The sequence below is a fragment of the Melospiza georgiana genome, chromosome 21, assembly GCF_028018845.1.
Source record: "Melospiza georgiana isolate bMelGeo1 chromosome 21, bMelGeo1.pri, whole genome shotgun sequence".
Lineage (NCBI taxonomy): Eukaryota > Metazoa > Chordata > Aves > Passeriformes > Passerellidae > Melospiza > Melospiza georgiana.
Genome location: NC_080450.1, coordinates 807,983 through 830,185, shown reverse-complemented (window position 1 = coordinate 830,185; position 22,203 = coordinate 807,983). Strand labels below are relative to the sequence as shown.

The 22,203-nt window shown below is 53.6% G+C and overlaps 1 protein-coding gene across 1 annotated transcript in view; it reads right to left on the bottom strand.

Annotated features, from left to right (window-relative positions):
• RNF213 (ring finger protein 213) overlaps nt 1–21,745 on the bottom strand; it is a 42,505-nt gene extending 20,760 nt beyond the window's left edge. Inside the window, exons 1-27 of the mRNA XM_058039049.1 lie at nt 21,540–21,745; nt 20,493–21,125; nt 19,408–19,589; nt 18,650–18,808; nt 18,223–18,416; nt 17,779–18,059; nt 16,917–17,176; nt 16,112–16,300; nt 15,444–15,654; nt 14,750–14,802; nt 14,352–14,505; nt 13,731–13,877; nt 13,064–13,162; nt 12,309–12,431; nt 11,816–11,996; nt 11,090–11,263; nt 10,646–10,804; nt 9,774–10,393; nt 9,324–9,489; nt 8,571–8,788; nt 7,919–8,059; nt 7,644–7,805; nt 6,056–7,196; nt 5,402–5,595; nt 4,890–5,042; nt 635–4,219; nt 153–289 (exon numbers count right to left, since the gene is read on the bottom strand). Coding sequence (XP_057895032.1) covers nt 153–289; nt 635–4,219; nt 4,890–5,042; nt 5,402–5,595; nt 6,056–7,196; nt 7,644–7,805; nt 7,919–8,059; nt 8,571–8,788; nt 9,324–9,489; nt 9,774–10,393; nt 10,646–10,804; nt 11,090–11,263; nt 11,816–11,996; nt 12,309–12,431; nt 13,064–13,162; nt 13,731–13,877; nt 14,352–14,505; nt 14,750–14,802; nt 15,444–15,654; nt 16,112–16,300; nt 16,917–17,176; nt 17,779–18,059; nt 18,223–18,416; nt 18,650–18,808; nt 19,408–19,589; nt 20,493–21,125; nt 21,540–21,719 — 9,896 coding nt within the window. The 5' untranslated portion in view covers nt 21,720–21,745. The remainder of the gene's footprint in view (nt 1–152; nt 290–634; nt 4,220–4,889; nt 5,043–5,401; nt 5,596–6,055; nt 7,197–7,643; nt 7,806–7,918; nt 8,060–8,570; nt 8,789–9,323; nt 9,490–9,773; nt 10,394–10,645; nt 10,805–11,089; nt 11,264–11,815; nt 11,997–12,308; nt 12,432–13,063; nt 13,163–13,730; nt 13,878–14,351; nt 14,506–14,749; nt 14,803–15,443; nt 15,655–16,111; nt 16,301–16,916; nt 17,177–17,778; nt 18,060–18,222; nt 18,417–18,649; nt 18,809–19,407; nt 19,590–20,492; nt 21,126–21,539) is intronic.
• Between the last annotated feature and the right edge of the window lie 458 nt (nt 21,746–22,203).

Genomic DNA, 22,203 nt, shown 5'->3' with positions numbered 1-22,203 from the left:
CAAGGTTTGTCCCTTATCAGCAGATATCTGGGCAGAGCCAGCCCCGTGCCAGCACAGGCTCCCTTTTCCATCTGTGCTGCTCTGAGTGCTCTGCCCACACACCCTGCACACAGCTGCCAGCCCATTGCAGGGAAACCCCGGCCCACACTCACCGGATGCCCTTCAGGAAGGAGAACTCGGTGTCAAACTGCTGCAGGAACAGCAGCTGGGGCCTCTGGGCCTTGCCCTGCACCTCCCTCTCCAGGCAGGCAACGTCGGCACTGGTGAGCAGCCGGGAGAAGGTGGTGACCTGGGGAGAGAGGGGCAGCGATGCAGCACCTGTGCTTGCAGGGCTGCTAGGCTGCTGCAGAGCTGCACTGCTCCCCCAGCCCGCTGGAAAGCTGCACTGCACCCCAGGCTGCTGCAGAGCTGCACTGCACCCCAAAATCAGCATTTATTTGCCAGCACCCAGCTCTGCACGCCCATCACAGTGGCACACACAGGTGGTGCCATGCTGCAGCCCTGGCACACAGAGCTGAGAGGGGTCAGTAGGGCTGGCAGTGCCCTGGCAGGGCTGGCAATGCCCCGGGAAGGTTGGCAGCGCCCCGGCAGGGCTGGCAGCGCCCCAGGAAGGTTGGCAGCGCCCCGGGCTCACCTCGGTGAAGGCAGTCTGTGGCCCAGCCCCTGCCCGCACGTGGGCACCCAGGAAGTCGGCGAAGGAGGTGTGGTGCTGCTCCCTGAAGTAGGTGTGTGCCAGGGCGGGTGCCATGAACACCCCCACGGAGTTGCAGAGGCGGACGACGGCGTCGGGGGTGGCACAGTTGAGCAGCGCCAGCCGCGCCCGCTCGGCGACGCGGGGCAGCAGCTCGGCGGGCGCGCAGGCCGGGCGCAGGCGCTGCGTGCCCTGCAGCACCAGCGAGGCGCAGGTGTCGGCGTGGTAGCCCACGAACACGTCCGCGGGGCTGTACTGCTGCTGGCTGATGAAGTGCTCCTCCGTGTTAACGGCCGTGAACTCCTGCACCCAGCGCTCCAGCTCCTGCACGGCCTCCCGCTGCGCCCCGTCCAGCACGGTGCTGATGTCCAGGTAGTGCTTCTCCAGCCGGTTGATCAGCGGGATGGGGAAGTGCTTGTACACCACCTCCTTCTCCTCGATGACGATCAGGCGGAACTCGGGGTGCACCCGGCACTTCACCCGGTGCGTGCCCAGCCCCAGGTCCACGTACTTCTGCCCGGCCAGGTACACGTAGTACTGGTTGAGGGCATCGTAGAGGCTCTCGTAGAGGTTCTGCAGGTTGAGGAGCACAACCATCTTGCCGGTTTCCATGCACACCTTCACTCGGTTGATGTTCCTGCATATCTGGGTGTATTCTTGGTCCTTAGGAAAACTGGAGCCAAAGATGATTTCTGGCTGCTGGCGGGCAGTGAAAAAAGCCTGCTGGAGGATCTGCAACGCAGCGTAGTTCTCAGTCAACACCAGCAGGTACCTGCAGTCCCCATCCTCAGCGCTGCTGTAAATGTTCTGTCGGATCAGCTCTATCCTACTGATATCGTGAGCACGGATCTCCCCTTTCTCTAGCAACTTGGAAGTGAATATTTCCAAGGCATTGACGTCATCTTTGCCACCAAAGTTACGAAGAACCACTGCGGCGATGTCCTGAGGTGTGGGCTCGCTTTTGGAGCTCTTGGCTAGGGCAAAAAACATCTTTATGAGGCTGTAGTAGTCACGCAGGCCAAAGAACTCCCTGTCTTGGGCCTTGCAAATGTTCTCATATGCATCTGCAAAGTGATGGAAATACTGCTCGACCTTCTGCAGAGCCCCTCGTGCCGAGCAGCAAATGCCCTTCGCGCTCTCGATGAGCTCCTCTCTGCTGGGGTCACCACGAGACACAAAGATGCCTCGATTCATCTTAGCAGGGTCCAAAGCCCAGTTGGAAATCCCAATGAAGCCAACCTTTTTGTGAGGAAGAGGGACATCATCTATGCAGCCATCCTCCAAAAGTGGATGCAAAGTCTTCAGGGGCATTTTGGGAGAGTCTTCTGCCAGCCCAATCTCATCCAAAACCACCACTGATACATACTCCTCCAAGTTCTTCCCTTCCTGGAATCGAGCACAGTGCTTGAAAGTGCCAATGATGCCCTCTGGAGTGGAGAGGGGGCTGCACTGAAAAGACACGAGATGGATCTGCTTCAGGTCCTTGAACAGATCAGAATGAGCTGCTTGGCCCTGCATAGCATCGGCCACGATGGTTTTTGCCAGGGATTTGGAGCTGCCAGGCTTCCCCACCAGAAAAAGGGGGATTTTCAGCTCAATACAGATGACCATCATGAAGACATTTTCCTTCAAGGCCAAGTTCCTTGCTATGGTATCCCGGAGTGGTACCCCACTCAGGAATAAGTCCTGCATCAGAGTGATTTCTTCCAAAATCTTTTTCTGGGTATCATAAGGCTTTGGGAGGACCTGGCTGATGGCAGTCCTGTATGGTTCCTTCTCTTCCAGGGACGCGTGGTAACAGACCCCGACTGCCAGCACCAAGGACCAGATGACACCATTCCTGTCACTGCTGCCCTTGGGGGCTTTCCTCTCGGCCAGGTACTTCTCCAGCTCCCTCAGCAGCATGGGGCTGTGCCTGTAAAACCACTTGAACACCTCCATGCAGCGCTCCACGTCCCGCAGGCTGACAAAGCTGCACTCATCGTCCCTCTGCCTCATGTACTGCTGGGAGGCAAAGAGCACCTCTGTGACCGTCCTCACGTCGTCCTTGGTCATGAGCTGCAGCTGCTCGGCCACGCGCTGCACGATCTGCTGGATGTACATCTTCTCGGTGCAGTTGTTGAGCTGCCCGAAGTCCCAGACCAGCGGGATCATGCTGGGCGGGAGCGCGTGCACGCGGTACACGAGCTGCCGCAGCGGGATGGAGCCCAGCTTCTCCCGCGTGTCGTCGGCCTTCACCCGGTAGCCCAGCCCAGCCAGCTCCAGGCGTTGGATCATCCTGTCCGTGTGCTTCCGGTAGGGATTGCAGGCTGCGATGATCCTCAGGCCAGAGCCAGGGGCCAGGGGCTGCCCCTGCACCGTGCGGTCACACAGAACCTCCTTGATGCTGCTCACGGCCTCCGTCGTGTTGGCTTCGTCAAAAAAGAGCACGGTGTCCAAGCCGTGCTGCTCCTTGTTGGATATAGCCAGGGCTTCTGCTTCTCTGATCCTGGCGTAGATCATCTCTGCAGTGGTACCTCCATGAACCTTGACAAGCTTCATGTTCTCCACCTCGATGAAGCTTCTGCGTAACTGGCACAGGAACTTCACCAGCCTGGTTTTCCCACAGCCCGTTTCTCCCATGATGACCACGGGGATGTTGCAGCGGAATCGCATCTCGATGGCCAGGATTTTCAGCATGTTGTCCATGGTGAGCTCGTAGGTCTCATCAGGGTCAAACACCCAGGGGAGCCCCAGCACCATGCAGAGCCTCTCGAGCTTCTCGTTGCGGGGCAGCTGATCGAAGGGCACGTTGAAGGGAACCCTCTGCATTAACAGGCCCTGGTAGAGCTGGGCAGTCATGATGTCCTTCTTGATGACAGTCCCGTTCAGAGGATTGATGGCATCAATGCGATTCCTGCTCTGCTGGAAGTGGAAACCAATGAATGTCATGGACACACGATCCTCATTGAAAAACAGGTAGGGATGAGGCTCTGACTCCCACTTCTTCCTGATGCGGAAAGGAAGCAGATCTTCCTCCGGAACGTTCTCCAGGTGGGAGGATCGTCTTCCCGAGCTCTGGTCGGAAATGCTCAGGGAGGGCGTCGCAAAGTCCCGCGCCATTAGAATCATGAAGCCAACCACAAAGTTCTTGAAGCCATTCAGAGTGTCCCCGACAAAGTCAGGGTTGCAGAAGACAGAGGCTTCGCAGTCCCTCAGCTGCACGTTGAGGAACCAGGTGAAGTTGCGGAGCTCTGCCCAGGAGGGATCCACGACCCCGCAGTGCAGCAGGAAGAGCTGCAGGCATTCTGCAGGGCTGCCTTCCACCGAGAGCGCCTCATAGCAGAACCTGTCCAGGTTACAGCCCTGGTCAAACCTCTTCAGGTACTGGAAGGGTCTCTGGAAAGCCTCACTGCAAAACTCCTCCTCGTCCATTCCCACATGCCCGGCACGGCTCCCAAGTGTCTCCATTTCTAGCACTTCTTTGGGAGACTTGCATGTTATTTTAGGGAACACATCCAAGAAGTGATACTTCTGGTTCACTGACATCTGGAGAAGAGAAAAAGAAAAGAAAAGGTCATCTCAGAGCTGCAGCCTCACTCTTCATCAGCTTAGTTAATCTGTTCTTAACAGTCTCCTTGCCTAAAACCACCGACCTGAGGAACAGGAGCCAGCCTTTTCCCCGTGCATCCTTTCATCCATTTAAAGTGCACCAAGGAATCCTCTTCCCTCCTACATTTTCCTTCCAGGAACACGAGCCTGGCATCACCTCCAGCCCCTTCTCAAGGCTGCTTCAAAGAAAACTAAACCCAAGAAACTGCTGGTATTTATTCCATTTGCTTCTACATTCTGTTCTTACAGATCCATATAAATATTCCCCTACTTTCAAACATGCAAATTACTGTGAGGGAGATTGGATTTTGCATTTTTATATTTCCTATAAATGTTACAGTGGGGGCAGTGAGGCTTGGACTAACATGCCTTCAGAAATCATCAACCCAATGAAACCAGACAGGCCTAATTTGCTGTCTGGTCTTAGTGACACTTTGTACAACACCAGGGACACCAGTTTGTTAGGGAATACAGCACACCTCCAATGAAATAGGGAACTCCTGTGCTGTGTTCACAGTTACAGTCTCTACAGCTCACCACAGCTGTATGTACAAACACGTGCAAAGTGACTGAGAAATTCCCAGAAAGGAGCATTGCTGGTACCTACAGGTCTGGCTGTTGTCTTTGGCACTGGGGACCCCTCCAGGATTTCAATGATGTACAGGTGACACTTTTGCCTTAGCCACATATTGCCATTATTATCTGTCAGGTACTGCAGAACCAACAGCTTGAAGAGAAACTCTGGAATGCCACGCTGCACCTGTCACAAGGAGAGATAGCAAAGCACTTCTTTATTTATCCATCACAACTTCACAGAATCACAGAACAGCTGAGGGTGGGGAGGCTCTCTCCTCAAAGGAGGCTCAGCTAGAACAGGCTGCCCAGGGCCACATTCAGTCAGGTTTTTAATGTCTCCAAGGTGGAGACTCTACAGCTTCTCTGGGCAACTGCTCCAGAGTTCAATCACCTAAATGGTATTTGTGTTACTTACACAATAATGAGAGAACACAAGCTAGGGAAATGGCTGGATGAGAAACAAGAGCTTTAAAGAAAGCTCCTGAAAGGGTCCACACAGAACCTGTAGGACCAGGCAGCTGTGAGAGGGAGGGATGTACTCACTGAGGAGGTGATATCAAAATGGAATATCATGGGCTTTGTCTGGTGTTCTTTCTTCAGAAAAGGCAGGAGAGATTTTAGCACTTTATCTTCATCCACTTCTGGTTCAATCAGTCTGATGGTTTTCAGAAGTTCTGTGCAATCAGGCTGCTCTTCTTGCAGTCTCTCATGCAGCCTCTTCACATACAGAGATTTCCCTGTTATTAAAAACACCACAAGAATTACAGCTATCAATATCAGATATATCGCATTAAGACCATAACAGACAGAAGGAAATAAAATGCTTAAGTACTCCATGCCCTAAAATCTCTGGAGCTTCCAAAAAGGCATTCCAGAAGAAAGTCTAAATCTGGTTTGAGCAGCTGGTTGGAGCCTGGAATCCAACACATGGCTCTTGTTTATCTATAAGCTTTATTTCCTTCCACTGCCTGAGAGAAGCTTTACTCTTTATTAGGACTTGAGTCTATTCTCTTTTGTGCTTGTTTCTAAAGTCAAACCATGGGACAAGGCGACTTCCAGCTTTCACCTCCCTGCACTGACTAGTCTGAATTGCTCTTTTTGACCGAGACACTTAAATCTTGACACAAAACCTGGCAAGGGCAACCCCACCCTGCTTTTGAGCTCTCAGCAGAGCCCACGTTGCGCATGCCATCTTACCCATGCCAGCTCTTTTGGAGGACACAATCCCAACACACATGTGCTCCTTGAACACGGCTGCGGCCGAGTCGGAGGGCTGAGGCACTCGGAAGTGGCGCTGCAGGTACTGCTGGATCTCTGCCCGTGGCCTCTGGGGAATCATGTGCACCTTGTAGTGGCTGAAGGCAGAGGGCAGGTAGCTGTTCTCCCCCTCGCAGTTGCACAGGATGATGAGCCTGTAGGAGCTGTTGTAGCACTGCAGGTGCTGGAACAGCTCCTCTGCCCTCTTGCTGACGTCGTAGCTCAGCTCATCGGCGTAGAGCATGGTGTAGATCTTGTTCCCCCCCTGGCAGGGGATGAGGCAGCGGCGCAGGAACAGCCCCACCTGCTCTGCGCTGGTCTGGGGCGTGCACAGCAGCACCTCGTCGAAGGTGGGAAGGGGCTGCTCGGGGCTGTTCATGTAAATGGCCAGGGCGGAGCTGAGCACCTCGGAGCGAGGGCAGCTGATGAGGTTGGGCTGGCCCACGTAGAGCAGGTCCTGAGGGAAGTCTCTGGTGACACGATCCCTGCCCCTGCTGGCCAGGTTCTTCAGCCACACGCCCAGAGTGTCCATGTCCAGGCAGCTGGGGAGGAAGGAGCTCATGTTGCTCATGTAGCACTCCCAGATGTGCTCCAGCCGTGCGCTCAGGTCCCCCTCCCCATCCAGCAGCACTTGGAAGTCAGAGCCAGCCTGGGCTGAGCTGGGAGGGCCCTGGCTCTCGAGGGCTGTGAGCACATCCTGCTCGGTGCAGTGGGGGTTGAGGAAGGAGAGCATCATGAGGGCAGCCTGGCTGGGGCTGCCCCTGCCCAGCTCTGAGCACAGGAACACCAGCTGCTCCGCGCTGTAGTAGTTCAGGTAGAAATGCTCACAACGCTTGGCGTTCATGAAGCTTTTCCAGCTCTCCAGGAAACTCTCCATGGTCTTGCAGAGGGCTGGGAGCACAGCTGCCATATCCCCTTGCCCTTCCAGCACTGGGATGGGGCCCAGGGAGAAGTCTATAAAAACGCAGGATTCTTTGTGGGGTGAACAATACACCTGGGCAAGCCAGGAGCGGAAAAGCATGTTCCCAGCTGAGTACAGGTCTATAAAGGCCTGGGCAAGTCTCTGGACATTGGAAAAGACCTGTGGGAGGACAGAGGAGAGAGAAACAAGCTGATTTACGAGTTTCAGCCACGAAACCACTGGAAAGACATTCAATGAAGAGAAAGTCTTTGGCCCCAAGGTGTGTCAGGCCTTGCACAGCAGCCACAGACTCTCTGTGACTTTTCAACAGCAGCATCCCTAGGAAATCAGGAAGGAACTCCCAGCTTGCTACAAAATGACAGTGATGCTGCCAGCCAGGACAATCCCCAGTGCAGCCAGAGGATAAGGCCACCAACCAGTTCACTGTTCAGTCTCCAGCTTAGGTCCACCTTAGCAAGGAACCAAAGGCAGGAACACAGGAACACCCACGTGCCTGTGACCACCCCCCCAGCAACTCCACTGTCAACCACAGCCTCAAATGCTTATACTCAAGGGAAAACCCAGCCTGGCCCCAACACCAGTAACCCTCTGGGTTTGGAATCTGACCTCAGAGAACCTCTCCACCTCCAGGCCTTGCTCTCCCTTGGCCGACATGAGCATCAGCTTGTTCTGCAGCTCGCGGAGCTCTGACAGCGAGTACTTCCAGGAGGCCTCGGTGTCCCCCGAGCTCCCCGGGAGGGTGAAGCGCAGGACACTGTCCAAGGAGACCTGCCAGGAGCAGGAAGGAGCTGTCAGCGTGGCTGGGGCTGAGCTCTGCCCCAGGCCAGGGCAGCAGCCCCCGGGCAGGAGGGGCAGAGGGAGCTGAGTGACCTCAGCCTCACCTTCTGGCCATCAGCTGGGGCCCTCAGCACGTAGACCCCTCTGCTGTTGATGGCAGCTGCCAGGGACAGCGAGGACAGCTCCACGGAGCCATGGCTCTCCTTCACTGTCTTCAGCCACTCCAGGTGCTGGGCCGAAGCACGCTGTGGGGAGAGGAGACACTGCACTGCCCATCTGCTCTGAAATGTGATCTCTGCTCACACCTGACCAGGACAAACAGCTTGGGCTGGCACGAGAGTTTTGTAATGGAGAAGGAAGAAAGGAATGAGTACTGGTTTCAGCCTGCTCCTTCGGCACAGCTCTTCCTTACCCACTCCATGGGAGGCTGAACAGAGCCCACAGCGCTCCAACACCTCCTGCTACAGAGGCAGACCCCGCTGCAACATGTAAGAGGTCCCAGGCATTTGCCTCCCCTCTTCCCCACCAAACTTTCACAAGCCAGGCCACACCACATCACACTGGAAAGCCTCATGGTGCCCTGGAGAAACACCAGTTACAGCTGCTGCAGGGAACTTTAGTGCCACAGGAACATCAGCTGTTTTTCCTCCAATAACAAGAGTCACAGGTGCCACTTGGCCAGTGCAGCCCAACTTCCAGCCACTCCTGGAAGGCAGAGGCAGGAGGATGCAGAGGCCCCGCTCCAGCAGCACTCACCAGTTTCTCAGGGAGGGTCTCGTCGCTGTCCAGGGCTCGCCACAGCTTCTGCAAGCAGCGCATGAAGTCCTGGAAGCCCGAGTCGTGGCGCAGCTCGTAGAGCAGGGAGGAGTAGCCGTGCACAGTGCCGTGGAAACAGGCCACACGGTCCACGTCCATGTCGTTCTCCCCCGCCGAGATGGAGGCCAGGTCAACAAACACCTTCAGCTCGTTGATGTCTGAAATGAGGCACACAGGAGTGAGCAACGTGTGAGGCAGCTCGATAGCAGCCCTCATCACACCCTCTATAGGAAATGCAGGGAGAAAGTTTGGAACGGCAGCTCCTGGGGAACTGCCCCCTCCCCATCAGCCCTCCCTGGCCATCCATCCATCCAAGGATCCCCACAGGCCCCCATCCAGGATGGGAGCAGTGCCTGGGGGTGTGTTCAGGTGAACTGTGCAGGACAGCAGCTCAGCTGGCACACACACAGCTTCATCCCCTGAAACAACAGGTCTGAACTGAGTAGCAGCAGCTGCTGAAGCCCTCCAGGCCAGCCTAGCTCCCAGCAGGGTGGTCCTTGTGTGCTGCACCAGTGCCTGGGCACGTTTAAAGGGTCCTCATAGCACACTGCACACCAAAACCCATCAGAGATGGAACTCTCAACACCAGAAGCTGCACAAAGCAGATGGGTCAGGGATTCAGTGCTCCTTCTGCCCCCACACAATCTGCCATCCCTTCTCGTGCTCTGTGATTCCTGGCTGAGCAGCACACACCTTTCAGTGCCTCTCTGACCCAGCAGACAAACTCCTTCTGCTGGGCCAGCTCCCTCAGACAGCCACGGCGGGCCACAGTGATCCCCTGCAGCAGCTTCTTGGCTTGCACGAGCTCAGGGCTGATGGAATCCAGCTTCTGGGTCTTGTAGGATTCAAGCTTTTCTGTCTGGAAAGCAAATGGTGCAAACACACGCTGAGTCTGGAATTGGGAATGCCACTGGTTCTGCAGAAGGGAAACGAAAAGCCCTCTGCAAAGCCACACCCCAACAGAGCAACATCATCACCTCCCTTTAAGGAATGACTACACAAAAGCACTTGGAACATCTGATTTTTACCTCAAATAACCATTTTGCTTCAAGGAATGGCTCTGAAAAAGTGAGGTAGACTTGTGGGAAGGTTCAAATTTAGCCAACACCCTGATAGTACAAAGCCAAGGTCAGGGATACTTACTATATGCAACAAGTTTTCCAGGATACTGAAGTCACCAGAGAGGCCTAAACTCTCTTTGACACGGGCAATGATCTTGGCAGCATCCAAGGTTAAATGCATTTCATGGTACTGCTGGATCTGCTGCACTCGCAGGTCAACCCAGCCTCTGTCCTCTGCAGGCTGAAGGCCACAGATGGTGTTCAGCTCCACCCTGAGATCCTCAGGATGATTTGTGAATTCCCGGAAAGTTCTATCCACTGCAGAAAGCGTGAGACTTCCTGATCTGAGATCATCATACAGCATGGCATAGCTGTCAAAGCAAGGGCGGATCACGCTGTTCAAAACTTCATCAAGGTCCAGCTCAGGAGCAATCTCCTCCTCATCCTCATCCTCGTCCTCCTCCTCATCCTCCTCTGGACTGTCACACACATACTCCTCTCCTGCCTTCTGTGCTGCCTCCTCCCAGAACTGCTGGAAGATCAGGCTGTCCTTGAAAGAGTGCATTTTGTGGACAAACTCTTTCAGCTCAGGGCTCAGGCTGTAGAAGGCCTGCAGGGGCCTCTTTCCCAGCACCACAACTTGATTCAGTCTTTTGAAGCGAAGATCTTTTGAGTGTTGAAATGCCACCTCACCAACATTCACTGTAAACCAGAGACAGGCCAGAGGGAGATCAGCTGGTGCAGGCTGATTCCAGCTCCCTTCATCCCCCTCCTCAAGCCACAAAATGCTACCAGGCAGGTGGATCCCCTCAATGCTCTGGTTTTACTTCCCCCACCCCTCCTCACCCTCACTTTGGGGCTTAGAATCAAACCTGCTCCCAAAGCCAAGGGATTTTCAAGGAAAATGCTGTTTTCTAGAGTTGCCACTTCCAGACTGCTCCCCCAGAACTCTACCTCTCACAGACTTCTGCACCTTCCTGCACATGCTCAGGAAGGTTCCTACTGCTTTTTCCTCTCTTCTGAGCTGTGTGACTTCCTCATGCCTCAATGCCAGCAGCTCTTTCAGGCTTCTCTGGAGCAGCTCCTTTTCCTCATTTGGTCGTTGCTGGTGCTCTGAAAGAAAATTCACCTGTAGTCACAAAGCAGAGCTTCCCAAGCCCTGCACCCCAACTCAGGCTGGGAACTGCAGAGTCACAAACCCTGCAGTGACAACACCAACTGGAGCTGGGAGCTGCCTGCCCAGGCTAAGGGACAGCACTCCAAAGTGCTGCAGCACTTCCTGAGCATTCCCAACCCCTGCAGCCCCTTCCTGAGCATTCCCAACCCCTTCCTGAGCATCCCCAGCATCACCACAGTGATGCTCTCAGCCAACCGTGCCCCTTTGAAGCCATCCCTCACTTGTCTCCCAGATGCAGAGGAACTGCTCCTGGTGCTGGAACACCTGCTCCAGGTGTTTCACCAGGATGCAGCCGCTGTGGATGTCGTCGGTGACACTCGTGAGCACAGAGTCTGCTATGGCCATGACATCCTTGGCTTCCTCTGTCAGCTTGTCCAGGAGGTTTCTGTTTGTTCCTGTTCCAGACACAAAGCACGTCATGTTTCCCAAACAACAGGGAGAATCGGGAACTTTTCCATGCCATGGCACAGAGTCCTTCCATTTCCTACTGAACCCCTACCCAAGAGCCTGTGGACTCACACCACCCTCCAACCCCTCACGTCTTTTTGAGCAAAGCCAGGAATTTAGGACAGAAATGTGGAAACCTTCCACGGAGAGCCCGGACCCAAACCCTGTGGGGCAAACAAAAGCCACTAGGATCCATTCACTTGGCCAACTCTTTGGGCATTTTTGTGTGCCAAAAACTTGTGAGAATTCCTCAGAGAAAGAAGTTATGGTCCACAAATCATGAGGAAACTGCAGTGGATTAGAAGTGGAATAATGGCTCCCTCTTCCTTGGCCTTCCCTCTCCAAACCCAAAGAGTTCCCTCTCCAAGCTGAATAGTTCAAGCTTTGAGATAGGGACTAAAACAAGAGCAGGACAATTCCTCTCTGCTGCTCTGTGCAGTGGCAGCAGTGGGGCAGAGAAAAGCTTCTCAGGGCCTCCTAAAACCCAACTACAGACCTACCATTAAAGTTGAAGGTATGTTTGATGTCAGGCCACGTGAGCAGGTGGTGCAGAATCGTATCAAAATCACCCTCAGACTGCCCAGGCTTGACTGGCCACGACTTGACAATGACAGCAGACACGAGCTGGCTGAACTGGCCCATGTTGTAGGCAGAGATCTGCTCCAGGAGATTGCTCTGCATCTGCCAGGGCACACAGAGGGGCAGGGGTGGGTCAGACTCTGGGGTCCCGCTGGGTCTGTGCCTGCCAAACCAGCCCTGTGACACAACTGACTCCAGAGCTCACAGTGGAAACACATTACAAATCTTCCTCACGGACCTCATGTCCTGATTTCTTGTTGATATTTTTTGTTGTTGCTTTAACAAACAACCCACAGCAGCTCAAGCAACATCCACCTTCCCCTTCCACCACGAGGCACACCCCTGTGCAACAGAATTGCTGGGGAATTTAACTTTTCTGTCTCCTCCCTTCCCCTACCAGGGCACACACCATACCTGGCAAGCTGCAGGCACAGCCTCTACAGCACAGTTGTGGAAGCACCAGCTGATGGAGGGGTCCATCTGTGTGATTTGGGGATGCTGACAGCAGTACACCAAGATTTGGTTCACTGGAGGCTCCTGAAGGGCAAAAGGGAGATTTCTCATCTACTCAAAAGTGTTTCTCCTGGCAGCATGAAGCGTGCTGCTATCAGGACAATAAAAGGAACCTGAACATCAGCCCATTTCTGAGGGCCTGGGAGAGAGATCAAACAAATAAATGCTTGGAAAAGACTTTAATGACTTCCATCTAAAGAGTGTGATTACTTAATACCCACCTCTCCAAGCCAAGCTCACAGCAGAAAATATTTGTTTCCTGATTTCACTGTGAAAATCAATGGCTTAAGGAAATGTGTAACTGCTGTAGGAAGGAGATGAGGAGATGGACAGTGTCACTTTGGAAGGGATTAACACAGCTGGGTGTGCATTTGGGAGCCTGAACAGCACAAGGAATGAAAAGTGAGGCACCAACTTGGCTTCTCTGAGCCCCATGGTGTTTACTTTGCACTCGCTGGTTCTTAAACCCACAGAGGTGACCCCATTGTTCAGAATGTGAATTCCCTCTGAAGCACTAGGACCTGCAGCCTGACCAAAGTTACAGAGTGGGACATTGTCATGGCCAAAGCCACTCTGCACCTGTCCTGCTCCAAGCTCAGCACAAGCCACTGCATCTGCTCTGGACAGCAGCCAAGGCTGCCTGGAGTCTCCCCTACCTGCTGGATTCTTTTCTTCAGATCTGCAAGTAAAGTGTTCCTCCAGGTCTGGGTGAACTGCTCATCTGGAAAGCTGATAGTCACAAACTTATTCCAGGCCTGCAGGGGACAAGCACACCAACCCAAAGCACTGAGTGCTGGGATTTCACAGAGAAAGGAAATGAAAAGAACAATGTTGAGATGCCCCACACGCCTCAGACAGCCTGCAGCCCTTCCAGATGTTTCCACCCTGAGGAAAAGGAACACTCCCAGAGCTGCAAAAGGCAGCTTCTAAGCCCCAACAGTGTGTAAGTGTCTCAGCTGCTGAAGGAGAGTTTTGGATGAGCCACTTCCACCCTGCTGCTGCAAACTGTCCCAGGGAGGGCCGGGAGCAGCAGCCCAGACTGGCAGGGCTGCTCTGAGCTTTGCCTGCTGGAAGGCCTGAGGACAACCAGTGGGACACACTGGGAGCAGGACGACACCAAGGGGCAGCTCCTCACCCCAGCAGTGCCTTCAGCAACACCAAGGATGAGCAGAGCAGAGGTGAGCTCCAACACTGCCCACCCCACCCATTCCTTACCCAGCCACAGCTGCAGAGCCCAGCAAAGAGCTCTGAGCAGCAGACTCAGGACCCTGGCTAAGCCACTGCAAAGCCCCTTTGTACTGACATTATCAGAAGGTAACAGACCCGAAGCTCAAAGAACAAAGAGAAGGCCACGTGGTGCAGGTACTCCTTCAGTAATTTCTCCTTTAAAACGTTTCTGAACCAGGCACGAGCTTCCCTCAGAGCTCCACTGAGCAGCCTTGGCACTTCCTGCACAGCATCCCCTGGAACCTGCCCACACAGAGGGGAAGACAACAAAATAAACACAGCTCAAGCAGGACAGCAATGGACAACTGATTTAAATCAGTATTTCTAAAGAGAAGGCCCAAACACACCCAGAACACACGAGGCCAGCAACAGACCCAGCACTGCTTGAATAAAGAGCAGAGGCTGGGAAAGTGCAGTGCTTACAGGCAGGTTGTGCTTAAGCTTGTTCCAGGAAGTAAAGACAGCAAATGTTTAAGGGGAAACAAAACCAGCCTTAAAACAAAGCTTATCACAGCAAACCTGAGCACCTGACCTTATTTTCAATAAGAACCAAACTCATCAGGTGACTCCACACCTCTCTGAGATTATCACAGTCTTGCTCAGAGTGTGAATTCTTCAAACTGAGACTGGGTCTGACCCAAACCCAGCGTGTTGTGCCACTCCTGTGACATTTCTGGGTACCCTGCTGGCATCAAGCCAAGAGTTCTTGGTACTCACAGCTGGGGGCTGAAGCTGGGCAACCTTGGCAATCAGGGTGGCAGCAGAGGCCGGGAGCAGGAACAAGCTCACAGTCCTGGCAGCCTTGCAGAGCCTCTCGTGCAGCCTGAGGCAGCAGGACAAGCAGCCCTGCCAAGAAGGAGCCCCCAGAGCTCTGCAGGGCAGCAACACAGAGGGACAGTTAATTTTCTGCTCAGAGGAAAAATAAAAAAAAATAAAAAGAAAGTAAAAACCCCACCAAATTCAACATGGTGTGGCAGCTGCCCCCCTCAGCTGGATTTAAAATTGGGATAGAACTCCAGGATTGTTCTCTCCACAGAGATTTCAAGGCACACAAGCAGGGCCCCAGCCCTGGTGCAGAGGCAGACAATGCTGTCACAGAGGTGCACTGCACTTACCTGGCTGGGGGCTCATCCAAGGCACTCAGCACTGCGTTGAGAATCTCCTCTATCTGAGACTGGAAAGACAAAAATATGAAACCGTGGAAGAAATTGTACAGACTGATTTCTGATTAGCTGAGGAAGAAGGAACTCACTATTCTTTTGCATCTTCTCCAACAATTTTATAAATACATTGTAAAACAGCAGAGCTTATTTACTGGATGTCAGAGCCAATACCTGGGCAGCTTTTATATGTACAAACCCAAGCTGTACTTGCAATTTGGAGGTCTCAAATCTATTATTAGTTGCAAGGCCCTACTCCTGCTGTCCTCACATCAACACAAGTGTTTTCACAACAGCAGGAAAATCTCCCAAACCAGCAGCCTCTTGCCCAACCCTCCTGTGCAAAAATCAGTTTCAGTAGATGTCTGAAGAGGTCAGTAATGAAATATTTGCCATCACTAACCAAGAGCAAATGCAGCTAAGAAACCCTCCCCTCAACAATGCCAACACCACTTTTTGCTACAGATAACCCCAACTCTCCCCCTGAGGAGTGTCTGACTTCAGAGCAGCTGTTTTTGCCCTCAGCCAGGTTTGAAGCTCTCTGTGCTGTGACCTGCTGCCCGCCCAGTGCCCTCAGTGGTGCTCAGTTCTGCCCAAGGACAGCCAGGAGCCCAGTGTGAGCCCTCATCCCAGAGCTGGGCAAAGCTGCCAGATGACAAACCTGAGAGAAGCTCCACGAGAGGTCAACATTCTCCAGCCTGTACAGAACACCCTGAAGGGTAACTAAGAGCTCACTGGAGAAGTCTCTTATGAACTCAGCCAGGCTCCCCAGGGGCAGCACACAGAGCCAGGACTTGACCAGAGTCCCATCAAATTCCATCAGGTGCTTCTTTTCTCTCATTCGTGCCAGCAGGGTCCCTCTGGAGGGGAGACAAAACAAAATCTTCAGCATTCCAAGGAACAAAGGGCCTTGAGCTTGTGCAGCCCACACAGGAGCCTCCTCCTCATTCCTGTGCTTCTGTCCCTGCAGCTGAGATCAGTGGGAGTCCCTGGGGTGGCACTGCAGAACCAAACCACTGAGCACAAGCACTCAGGGAAGAGAAACCCCAGGTCTTGCTCAGACTCTACTCAAGAGGAGCAGCTTTAGCTCCCACCTGCTCCCTGGCTGGCAGAACTGGGGGGGTTGTGTTTGAGGGGTCACCCTGTGCCCAGCTGGGCTACACTCAGTGACCTCTGAGCCACCAGTGTGCCTGTGCCCAAATACCCCAAACGTGCTACATTTCATGCTCTTTACAAATGAGGGAGGGAAAAACAAACAAACAAACAAACAAACAAAAAAAGAGATGAGGAGTGCACTGGGAGCTCTGGAAAACTCACCCATGTTGCTTCCTCCTGATTTCAGCAAATGGAAGCCCTTCCAGCCCTGCCCAGGCATCCTCCTCCAGCAGCCCGTGCTCCTGCTGCAGGGGAGCAGCAAAGGAGTGCAGAAGGGGAAGGACCCACACCCACTGCTCCACGTTACACTCAAGGCACCTCTGGCACAAGTTTGTCAGGTCGACCTTCAAGCTAAAAAAAACAAAACAAAACAAACACACTGAGTGAAAGAGCAGCTTTATCCCAGCCTTGAGAACACCCTAGGGGTGTGGGAGGCTACATTTCAATCTCTCTGTGTGCCTTTAATTAACCTCTGGGCATTATTTCAGCTCCATCCACTCTTCACTGCAGAAGGTACCTGTGCAGGTTTAAGGCCCAGAGCTGCAATGTTGCTGAACCTCCCTGCACAGACCCTGCTGCTGGAGCCCTGGGAAGACCCAATCCTTCAGCTACAGCCTCCCCATGAGCCTCCCCAGCCCTGTGACAGCCACACAGAGAAGGGCTCCAGAAAGAAATACAATGGCTGCAGCTGTGTGAGTGAAGCACTCCACATCCAGCTCCAGCTAAGCAGTCAGATCACACCCTGGCAGACAGGCACTCCAGGGAAACCAGCTAAAGAGTGTGGAATGGTGCACTGCAGCCTTGCCTGGATGCTAGCCCTGCTTCAGGCAGGAGGCTGGAACTGAGGTATTTTAATACCTTCAAATGTAGCTTTTTCTCTGGTTCTCTGGCAGTAGAGAGCTGGATTCCTGTTGTTTTATCAAAGCAACACCAGCCTGGTCAGTTAGAAGGTACATGGAGCACTTACCTGGTAACTCCTGCAAAAGCCTGTTTGATGTGATGGATCTCATCCTGTACATCTTGTGGTGACACCTGATCCAAGCACAGGAGGCTGCACAGGTCAGCCAGGTCACTTTTAGGTACTGAGAATGAATAGTTCTCAACTACCACTACAATGGTGAGCCCCAGAGCCAGCTTGCTTTGGATGATTCTGTCCTCTGGAGCTGCTTCTGGTACAAGGAAAGGGACAGCTATTTTCTTCATGTATTTTAGCAGCAAATCATTCACCTGGGGCAAAGAAGAGAAGAAACAAAGCAAGCACAGCATTAGTCTCTCTTCTGAAGCCAATGTCTTCTGCCAGTTCCAGCGAGGCCACAGGACAGGAAGGAGCAGCCCAAAAACCAAAACAGACAATGTGGCATTTCTGTCACATTTCCTAATCATGTCAAGTAAGAAATTTTGGATTCCAGAAGCCCTGCTGGCATCACTGCTTAGAACAGGATCTTCTTACAGGAGCTTCTCCCAAAAAGCAGGCAGGTTTGGAGCAAGACATGAGTGCAGAGTTGTCAGTGACAGAACAACTGGCAGCAAAACTTAATGGCAAGGCTTAGGAAATCAATATCCAGACACAAAACCCACTCAGGTGTGAAGTCACCACATCACAGCCCTGCTGCTGACCCCCATGGGGTCTCAGAACCACACTGAGGTGCACAGGCTGACTGAAGCCCCCAAGGCAGTCAGTGACAGCCACCTCAGAAAGATCCCCACTGCTTCTGTACCTGAACTTTGACTGGAAAAGCAAAATTAACCCAGTGAGGTCAACAGCAACAATAAAGTTTGGGTTCAGTAACAGAATGTTTTCTGCCTCTGTGCAAGAGAAGGGAGATTACCTGCTCTGTGCTGAAGTTTAACTCTCTCCACACTGTTGCCTTGCCATCAAACACCCGCTGGGCTCCTGCAACATTATGGAACTGCCTCAGCTGCCAGAAGAAATTCCTCAGATTGTCAGGACTCCAGGTTCCAAGAATGCTGAAGATACTTTCTAACATAATATTGGCAGCTATTTTCTTCCCTTCCACCACTTCCTTGGTTTTATCAAAAGTTAAGATCTGCCAGATGTTTTTGAACTTGGAAGGCCTTGCACAGACAATGTCATCGTACTGGTGCCACTCTGGAACAGGAACACAGGGAAACAACCATTGCAATCAGGGGCTTTTCCCTTCCAGCTGCCTCAGCAATACCCCCAGCAGCCCAGACAGGGCTGCCTGGCAGGAATGCTGGGCCACAGGACAGCAGGGATCACCCCAGGGGGCAGGTCCAGCAGCAGAGCTCACCCCCATTGTTGAGAAGTGCCTTGTTTATCAGCAAGCAGCGATTCACGTGTTGATTGGATTCTGACTTCTTGTAAATGAACTCATAATCCCCCTTCCCACAGGACACCCAGTACTTGTAAGGAATGTATTTATCCAGGATTTCTCTGCTGAGAGTTACAGCGCCTTCAATGAGGTATCCATGTTCTCCCAGACTCCTTGGGGACACAAACACAGCAAAGGCAGGCAAAGGACACGTTAGGTGATCTACAGACCTCCTTTTCCACACATTGCTCCATTTCTAATAGGAACAGTGACTGTTCTTTCACAAGAACACTTCAGAGCAGCTTTCCCCACTGTGAAACCCTTTGCTGCAGCCCCAGCTGTGGGCACAGAGCCAGCCCAGCACAGTGGCTGAGGCCCCAGAGGGACCCGAGCAGGGGACACTCACCTGGTGCAGTTCAGCTCACAGATGTTGTCCTTCCAGTTGGCGTAGGAAGGAATGCCCTGGGCCCTGATGAACACTTTATCAGTGTCGGGGTTGAGCTTGAAGTCTTTGGATAATATTGCATGGAAATACACTGTGACACCCTCAGTGCGGCTCACAGAACTGCAGCAAAGAACAGAAGGGATTCTGTCGGCGTTTTTCAATTGCACAAATCACTGCAAACCTCAAATCACACTGGAGCCACCAGCTGAGTGGCTGCAAGACCCACGCACTCTGGCAGCTGCTCCCTCAGACTGATGTTTGAGCAGGCCTAGGGCAAAGCCCAGGGCAAAAAGGAAAAAGGGGCTCCTAAAGGCAGCAGGAGATGCTCTGGCCCAGCAGAGTCACACTTCCCACCCCTTCCAGCTCATACACATTAAGCCAAACATCAAAACAGCTCTTCACACTATTCACCTGAAGCGTTGTGTGGGTGCAGCACATGGTGCTCATAAGAGCAAGAACTAAGAGAATAATCTCTTTTTTGTCCATCAGATGCTCAAGCAGGTTCAACACATCCCCCAGGACGTCACCTGTGCTGAGGTCCCATTCAACACTGGTTCTGTCATGCACAACCACTACACCTCAGTTTCCAGACAATTCCATTTCCACATATCCAAGGTAAGCACTGACCCCATCCCAGCACCTCAGGCTGGAGTCCTGAGTCCTCCTCACAGCAACTCCTGTTAAGGAAGAATGCTGGGGAGCAGCAGGGCTGTTCTCACCTTTCTTTAATATTTTCCACCTGTTTCTGGTTCTTTTGTTCCTTTTTGTTCTTGGGGCTGTCTGCAGCAGCCACAGCACTCTCCTTCCTGGCAGCCTTGGCTCCTTGGTTCAGACTTGTCTTCTCACTCACGTTGGGCATTTTCTCACCTGGGGTCTGATTTTTCTCTTTTGTGTTTGCATTCTGCATCAGGGAGACAAACAACGCCCAATGAAACAGGAGCCCCTGGAAGCACAGCATCTCCTCCTGGTGTGCTGGTGATTGAGAGATGGGGCTCCTGGTGCAAGCAAGAAGCCATTTATTGTTTCTACAACTCCATTTATATACTCTTACAGCCTTGGGTAAAATGTTTCATTGCTGAGCAATAACCACATTATTCATGTTTCCCAGCTATACTGCTTAACCACAGCCTTGCACCTGCAGTCTTGCATGACTTCCTTTAAACAATGCAATTTCCTTTTCGTTTCCTCCCTTACATTTCTGTTTGATGTTCCCAGGGCTTCTGGCCCACCAGAGTCAAGATGCCCACACCATCCATCAACAGTGCAGCACCTTCTGCTCTACTGCTCACCTGCCCCCCAACACTGGTGCAGCAGCAGCTTCAGTCCCCTGGAAGCACTGCAAACACTGATCCCTCACTGAGGGAAGTTGCTGGCTAAGGAAAACAGCCCAGGATGGAGAGAAACCCAATCCAAACACACTGCTCAGTGAGCCCCAGGTCCCAGAGGATGGGGCATAAAGAAAGTGAAAGAGACACCACACCAACCTCCAGCTTACCAGGCCTGCAGAGCACAGGCACCTGCAAAGCACCAAATCCCCTCATTCAAGGGGATCCCAGAGCTCTCCAGAGAGCATGGCTGGCTGGAGAAGAGACACCTCCCAGTCCTGGGGGCATCTGAGCAAGCCCTGAGTGAGAGCTGGGCTACAACTGGCACCCAGGAGAACAGAACCCAAATTAGAGCCTCCCCAATTCACCCCTGCACCCCTGGGCTGGTGCTCCACAGCCTCACTGACAGCACAAGCAAGTCACACTGGCAGAGGGGAGCTGTGCCCACTGAACACTCACCAGAGCTCACCCACACTCACCTTGGCAGTGGAACTGGTCCCTTTCTGCTTGGGCTCCTTCCCAGCCGGCGGGCTCGGAGCCCCAGGGGAGGCCTTGGGCTCAGCCTTGCTTTGGGGGGCTCCCCGGGCAGGAGGTGCCCTGGGACTGCCAGGGACGGCTCCCTTGGCAGAGGGCCCGGCTCCCTGCCCTGCTGGCAGCCGCTCCTTGCTGCTGCCCCGGGCCTGGGGACCGGCTGTGGCTGCTGGCGGCCGGCCAGGGGCAGCACTGCCCCGCTCCACATCGTCCCTGGCTGCTCCTGCGTGCTCCGGGGCTGTGCCAGCCCTCACCTCGTGCCCCGGGGCTGTGGCACTGGCAGCTGGGGCAGCCCCCCCGGCAGTGCTGCTCCGCTCTGCAGGGCTCAGCCCCTCTGCTCCCAGGCTGCCAGCTTCCTTCCCCAGCTGTGCCAAATCCCTGCCGCCTCCAGGTGTGTCTCCACTGGCATCAGCACGTCCATCAGCACCTGGGTTTGCCCCCTCACCGCCGGGGGGTTGGGTTTCTGGAGGAGCAACACCTGTGTCAGGCAGCTCTGTGGTTTGAGCTGGTGCTGTGCTTTGAGGAGGCAGAGAGTCCTGTTCCCCAGAGATGGACTTCTTTGCTTTGGTCTTCTTCCCTTTCTATTTAAAAAAGAAAAACAAAGACCACAATGTGCTTATTCATTGCTTTAGCAATTCTTTGTCACCTCCTCCATTGCAGCAAGTGCTGACATCTTCCTGCAACACAGGGCTAACAGGGAATGATCAGGAAGAGGAGGGACAAGGCCAGCCAGCGAAATGCAAATAACTCTTGAGAGCTGTGTAGGTTTAATATTCAAGACTTGCTCAGCAGGAGCACAGAGCAGCCTGCAGTGTCTCAGCTGACTCACGTAATCTGCACGCACACACAGCCTCAGCAAGCACAGCGAGCTCCTCCAGGAGGAAGGCAGGCAGCAGCTCCCCGGCGTGGCCAGAGGGAAGTGGGGGATGCAGCCTGGCCTGCTCACTTCACACAGAGAGCAACAACTCCCAGCTGCTCCCCAGCACGATCCTCACCTTCCTCAGCAGGGACGCCGCCTCAGCAGAGTCGCCAGCCCCGCGCTGAGCCGAGGGCTCTGTGTGGCTCTCTGGAGCTGTGACATCCCCCAGCAGTGAGGATCCCTGTTCCTCCTTCCGTGTCTCAGCAGAGCTGGGAGATCCACCTGCAGTGCCAGGCAGAGCTCCTGCCCTGTCCATCGGTGACTCGCCCTCTGTCTCCTTTGTTTCAGTGGTGGAAGAGGCCCAGCAGCACCTTCTCCCTTCACCTCTTCCTCTGCATCAGGGCCTGCAGGGATCTACACCTCTCTTCTCTCTGCAATGGAAGGAAATTAATTGGTAAACTGGAAATTCACCCCCCAGGGGTCACAGGATGGTTTGGGTTGGAAGGGACATTAAAGTTCATCTCATCCCACCCCAGCCACAGGCAGGGGCTCCTTGCACTGGACCAGGTCACTCCAAGTCCCCGGATGGGGAGAGCATCAGTAAAAAAAGGCAAAACTTTTGGGTTCAGATACACACAGTTAAATAGGACAGAAAAATAAAATTACAATAACCATAAAGGAAAATCCAGACCAAGTGCTGCACAGGGTGCTTGCTCACCACCCCCTGAGCCATGCCCAGCCACCCCCTCAGCAGTGGCCAGACCCCCTCAGTGTCTCCTCCAGCACCATGCCCTGTGCTC